This window comes from Anopheles funestus, unplaced genomic scaffold (assembly GCF_943734845.2).
Source record: "Anopheles funestus unplaced genomic scaffold, idAnoFuneDA-416_04 scaffold_14_ctg1, whole genome shotgun sequence".
In the NCBI taxonomy this organism is placed as follows: Eukaryota; Metazoa; Arthropoda; class Insecta; order Diptera; family Culicidae; genus Anopheles; species Anopheles funestus.
In genome coordinates, this window is record NW_026045339.1 from 524,986 (window position 1) to 531,722 (window position 6,737).

Genomic DNA, 6,737 nt, shown 5'->3' on the forward strand with positions numbered 1-6,737 from the left:
ACGTTTCTTTTCACTCAAATAATGCTTTAAATACAAAAAAGACCAAAAAAAAAAATTCTTAAAATTTTGAAAATTTTCCCCTACTCCCCCCTTAGCTTTTTTTGAGTAATTTTGCAAAAAAAAATAAATTAATTTTTTTTAATTCCAATTGATTGAAATACGTTTCTTTTCACTCAAATAATGCTTTAAATACAAAAAAGACAAAAAAAAAATCTAAAAATTTTGAAAATTTTCCCCTACTCCCCCTGTGAGAAAATCTCACTGAAACTGGGACGTGAAAAATTACAAAGTTCTAAATTTCTTTCCGAAGAAATTTCCGTGGTAGACTTCGCGCCGTTCTGATTGCAACTGTTTATTCGTCTGTCAAGTTCATTCGTGCAGTGTTCATTTTGCTTAATCCTAAAGTTCATTTCCAGCCCTAGATGACAAGTCCAATTAACTAATCCCCTTACAGTTCGTCCGTGAAATATTTCATGCAATTAATCCTAATGATTTCCTGTAACTAATTCTTGTAAATATTGCATGAAATTCTTACTGTATTTTCGACATTCCCGGCCACCAAAGAAGGAACTTCTTTAGCCAATAAATAACTGGTATTGTACACACTTGCGTTTGTGATGTGCCTTGTACTATTTATCTTGACCTGTTACTGTGTGTGTTGACATTTGCACCGCGTGTTATTATCGTTGTTATTAATCGGTTAACGTGTTTGGAAGAATCGCTATTCTTGCTGTGGCCCGAACTATTTCTTTCCCTGCGGCTGTACGTAGTGTCACAACTCTTACAACACCGTCCTTTCCTGGGTGGGTTGCAACGATTTTTCCTATTGGCCACAAGGTAGGTGGTACATTGTCTTCCTTTATGATTACTACTTGGCCTTCTTCTAGCGACACTGGTTCAACCGAATATTTCTTTGCACGAGCCTGAATTTGTTGAAGGTACTCCGGATACCAACGTGACCATATGTTTTGCAGTTGTTTTTGAACAAGATCAAATTCCTTCAACCTATTCGAAGGCACCTGGCTCCTATCCAACTGTGGCAAAGCTAACATATTCGATCCTGTGAGAAAATGACCCGGTGTAAGTGGTTCCATATCGGATGGCTCACTTGATAGTGGAACTAACGGCCTGGAGTTTAAACATTGCTCTACCTGAGCCAACAAAGTGATCATTCCCTCCTGAGTGAGGCTTGTACCTCCTAAAGTGCGAACAATATGCTGTTTTGCGGACCGTACCGCTGCCTCCCACAGCCCTCCAAAGTGTGGTGCCCGAGGTGGGATGAACTTCCACTGAATTTCATCATTGGCACACCAGTTGAAGATCTCGTTGCGTTCGCGATCGCTGCACTTAAGCATCTGATAGATGCGATGAAGTTCGTGTGCAGCTCCCTTAAATGTGGTGGCGTTATCTGAATGCAGTTCAGCTATTTTTCCCCTACGAGCCACGAAACGCCGTAGTGCTGCCAAGAAAGCTGCGGTAGTGAGATCGCTTACTAGTTCGATGTGAACTGCCCTGGTCGAAAAGCACACAAAGATAGCGATGTATGCCTTTGTGGGACTACGGTTGCGTACGGTCGACTTCAGGTAAATCGGCCCACAGTAGTCGATGCCACTCACCAAAAAGGGCCTTGTCGGTGAAACCCTGGACGCCGGTAGGTCAGCAACGGATTGTTTCACCAGTGTTGGTTTGGCCTTGAAGCACTGGTGACACCGATGGAAAACAGCCTTGGCCAAATTGCGTCCACCAATGATCCAGAATCGCTGACGAAGCGTGGATAATAACAATTCCGGACCAGCATGCAGATACTTATGATGGTATGCCACTGCCACTAATACCGCTAACTGATGTTTGGAAGAGAGCAGGATCGGATGCTTCGACGAATCTTCCAATTGTGCGTGGCGTAGCCGGCCCCCAACACGTAAAATTCCCATCGAATCGATGAATGGCGATAACCACTTTAGCCTGGAACTGCGTGGCAACTCTCGACCGTTTGCCAACTCGGTAATATCCTCCGAGAACGAATCCTGCTGAGCTAGGTGGCATAACCGAAACTCTGCTTGCTCCAACTCATCCTTTGTCAGCGGTGGTACTAACGAAATGAGTTCCTGAATTGGCATCTGTGAGAGGTTTGATGCCCTTTCTGAGGATTTGCTTGACCGCAAACACTGGATGTAACGCAGACAATACGCTGTGGTTCGACGTAGTTTTAGGTAAGAAGAGAACCGTGCAAACAAACTGCTGCTGAACTCGTTGCTGGTTGCCAACGCAGTAACTTGTATCTGAGCCACTCGTTCTTCAACCGTTGATACATCTTCTTCTATTGCAGGTTCTCTATCAGGCCAGATTTCCTCCTTGCCACTAAGCCAATATGGCCCATGCCACCATCGATGACATGATCGCAATTTGTCTGGAAGCAGACCTCGCGACACATCGTCTGCTGGGTTGTCTACACCTGGAACATGCTTCCAGCACTTGATCCGTGTTTCAGCTTGAATTTGTGCAACCCTATTGGCGACGAATGGCTTCCAGCGCCGCGGTGACGACCTTAGCCAATGTAATACGGTCATGGAATCAGTCCAGCAAAAGGTTTCAAAGGGACCGTTGAGGGACTGACTAACCTTCCGGAACAGTTGAGTTGCCAATCTTGCCGCACAAAGCTCAAGTCTGGCGATTGAGTTGGTGTTTGCCAGTGACACAACCTTTGACTTAGCTGCCAATATATGCACCGAAAAACCTGACGGACCTTCTGTCCGGATGTAGCAGCAAGCACCATACGCTACTTGTGATGCATCCGCGAACACGTGTAGCTGTAGATTGGTCGCGTTTCGAAGTGATGCAAATCGAGGAATGCGTACTTCCCGAAGCGAGTGTAGTTTCGAATGAAACGCCGTCCATTCCCGTTGGAGATGTGATGGTAGCTCACTATCCCAGTCCCAAGTCTTCCCGTTTGACTTCAAGGACCACAATTGCTGCATAAAGAGTTTGGCTATGACGATGGTGGGGCTCAGCAAACCGAGTGGGTCAAATATTTTGGCAATATATGACAGAGTTAGCCTCTTCGTTAATACCGTCACAGCCGGCGGTAGATTGATCCGGAACCGAAGCATATCAACTGCTGGTTCCCACACGAGTCCCAGGGTTGATACGGATTGTGGATCTTTCCACTCATGTGTGGAATGATTTGCCAAATCGCCTGGTGGAACGCCTTTGAGTGCTTCTGGCATGTTGGATGCCCACTTCTTTAACGAGAAGCCAGCAGAATTGAGCATCTCAGAAATTTGTTTCCGCATTTCGATTGCATCCAACACCTCTTCTGTTCCCGTTAGCAAGTCATCCACATAGAAATCGTGAATGACTGCGTTGACCGCCCTTGGATACAGCGTCTGATGGTCATAGGCAATTTGTTTCAGGGTACGAGTCGCCAAAAATGGTGCGGATGCGGTGCCGTAGGTGACCGTTTGCAGTTCGAAGGTTTGAATGGGTTGAGTCGGATCTTCTCTGTACCGAATGCGAAGATACCGATGATCGTCTTCATCATGGCGAATTTGGCGGTACATTTTTTCGACATCGGCTGACAAGGCGATTGCGCGTGATCGAAAACGAACGATTATCGTGAAAAGGTCGTCTTGAATGACGGGTCCAACCAATAGTTTATCGTTCAACGAGTATCCAGATGATGATTTGCACGATGCATCAAACACTACTCTGACCTTAGTGGTTGTGCTCGTTTCTTTTACTACCGCATGATGAGGAAGGTAGTAATGCTCACATGAATCATCAACAGGACCGGTAAGTCTTTTCATGTGGCCTAGACGCTCGTACTCCTTCATAAAACTGCTATACTCTTCCTTCATTGTAGGGTTGGACCTTAAACGTCGTTCCACCGCTAGGAGCCGACGATCAGCGATCGCCTTCGACACTCCTAAAACGATACTAGGATTAGTATTTTGCGGTAAACGAACAACATACCTGCCCGAAGCATCTCTGGTTGTAGTGGCCACGAAATGTTTCTCGCAAGCATCCTCTTCCGCTGACACTGCCGGATCATCGCTGATCGTTTCGATTTCCCAGAAACGCTCCATTATGGAATCCATGGAAGATGAACTGCTGGTCGATAGGTGGCACAAACGCGATTCATGCGATGCACCTGGTGATACGTTGCCAGCAACGACCCAACCGAATGGGGTCTCTACAAGCCACGGTTTTCCCTTGCCGAGGGAACGTTTTCGGCCAGAATGGAGCTCCCAATACGTGTCTCCTCCGATGATGATGTCGATCTTGCCAGGCTCATAAAATGACGGGTCCGCAAGTGGCAAATCAGGAATTTTCCACGACGACGCGTCAATGGACGCCGTTGGAATGTGCAGGAACGGGGTGTCAACAACGAGCAACTCGAGCTGAGAAGCATGCGCGTGGCTCCTAGATTCCACGGATGCAAAGATCGATCCTTTCACTAGTTGCACGTTGTTTCCGATGCTCGTGACCGACACCTTTACCTTGTTCCGAGGTGTTCCGAGCATCTTCCGAGCCAGCGACTCGGAGATGAAGTTCGACATAGAACCCGAGTCGAGCAGCGCCCTTGCTTCATGCCTCACACCGTAATCGTCCACGATGTTAAGTAGCGCCGTTTCCAAAAACACCATCCCAGCATTGTCTTGCAGTGTCATCGCTACCGTTGAACTTGCAGGAACATGTAGCAGCGTATGATGCCGCTGACGACATGTACGGCAAGCATAGTCCGATTTGCAAGCCTTCACCTGGTGGGAATCACTCAAACAATTCCAACACAGGTGCTTGGATGACACGATTTCACGACGCTGATTCACATCCTTACCGGTGAACACCGGACAGCTCCTTAGAAGGTGACTGTCGACACACTGCAAAGGACACTTGTGGGTCGGAGCACTAGGGGGAAATGATCGCGAAGAAGCCGCTTGTGCAATCGATCTACGTGACGCTGAAGATCGAAATGTGCCGGCCACCTTACTCGCACTATCGTTTGTATCACTTGTGAAGTTGTTCGTTGATTTCAGGATTTGTATCCTGTCTTGCACAAACGCGATCACTTCCTTGTAGCGGTCCTTTGGAAAGTGCACTGAATGTTTCTCCCACGCTAAAAGTGTCGCACGATCCAACTTCATTAGTAGCATGTTGGATAATGGCGTGTCCCATGAATCCACCGGCTCATTTAACTTCACAAAACCGTTCACATATCGCGAGAATTCGTCCACTAAGCAAGTAAGCTTTTCTACACTCTCCGATTGCACTGCCGGAAGATAGTGCAGCTTGCGATAGTATTCACGCACTAGTAAACGCGGATTATCATATCGTATGAGTAGCGCCGCCCAAGTCACTGAATAATTGTCCGCCGTTAATTGGGTGTGCTCAAAGGGAAGCGCAGCTTCCCCCTTTAACGCCGACAGCAAATACTCGAGCTTCGCAATTGAAGGAAGCTCCGGTGAAGCGTCGATCATCGCGATGAAGCGGTCGCGAAAAGATAGCCATTTCGTTTGGTCGCCATCGAAGGATGGCAACTCAATCTTCGGAAGGCGTAGATGCGGTGCGTTTGGCCGACCAAACGCAAGCGTCGAAGAAGCCAAAGCCGATGTATCATTTAGTGCACCTTCCTCCCGTCGAAGGTTATCCCGTAGGAAGGATTTGAGCTTCCTACACCGCTCCTCGATGTTGATCCGCTCCATAATACACGCTTCGATCGCCTCATTGCTGTCGTCGAGCTCTTCCAGCTTCGACACCGCGGCGAAGAACCCTTCCTTATGACGTTCCAAGTCTTCTAACGCCTCCGGGATTTGCTTGGCGTCATCTCCCGAAAACTGCGCTTGGAACCGTTCGAGGGCACTTATGTTTTCGACCGCTATTCTCCTTTTCAGCTGAGCAGCCTTTATTTTTTTATCCATTATGCGAAATGAAAACACTCACGGGACGAAATTAACACACGAAAGAAAACGTTTAAGGTTGGCGCGCAAATTCAAAAAACGATGGCGCTGAAACCGTTGGCCGTTGCCCTTGATGCAGAGCGAAGCGCGATGGCGTGAAACGACGCGACGAAGAATATACACCTTGCTCTTGATGCAGAGCTTTTTACCGACCGAGCTCTTGATGCAGAGCGATGAAACGATAAAATTCCGTAACTTTCACTAATCCGGTTCGAAGGACCAAAAAATGTGAGAAAATCTCACTGAAACTGGGACGTGAAAAATTACAAAGTTCTAAATTTCTTTCCGAAGAAATTTCCGTGGTAGACTTCGCGCCGTTCTGATTGCAACTGTTTATTCGTCTGTCAAGTTCATTCGTGCAGTGTTCATTTTGCTTAATCCTAAAGTTCATTTCCAGCCCTAGATGACAAGTCCAATTAACTAATCCCCTTACAGTTCGTCCGTGAAATATTTCATGCAATTAATCCTAATGATTTCCTGTAACTAATTCTTGTAAATATTGCATGAAATTCTTACTGTATTTTCGACACCCCCCTTAGCTTTTTTTGAGTAATTTTGCAAAAAAAAAAAATAAATTGATTTTTTTTAATTCCAATTGATTGAAATACGTTTCTTTTCACTCAAATAATGCTTTAAATACAAAAAGACCAAAAAACAATTCTTAAAATTTTGAAAATTTTCCCCTACTCCCCCCTTAGCTTTTTTTGACTAATTTTGCAAAAAAAAAAATAAATTGATTTTTTTTAATTCCAATTGATTGAAATACGTTTCTTTTCACTCAAA

General features: G+C 45.9%; 1 protein-coding gene across 1 annotated transcript; it reads right to left on the bottom strand.

Annotated features, from left to right (window-relative positions):
* Nucleotides 1-250: 250 nt before the first annotated feature.
* Nucleotides 251-5,915, bottom strand: LOC125774384 (uncharacterized). Its single transcript, XM_049444614.1, has one exon. It carries the CDS (start codon nucleotides 5,913-5,915, stop codon nucleotides 693-695), a length of 5,223 nt encoding a protein of 1,740 aa, XP_049300571.1. The 3' UTR covers nucleotides 251-692.
* Between the last annotated feature and the right edge of the window lie 822 nt (nucleotides 5,916-6,737).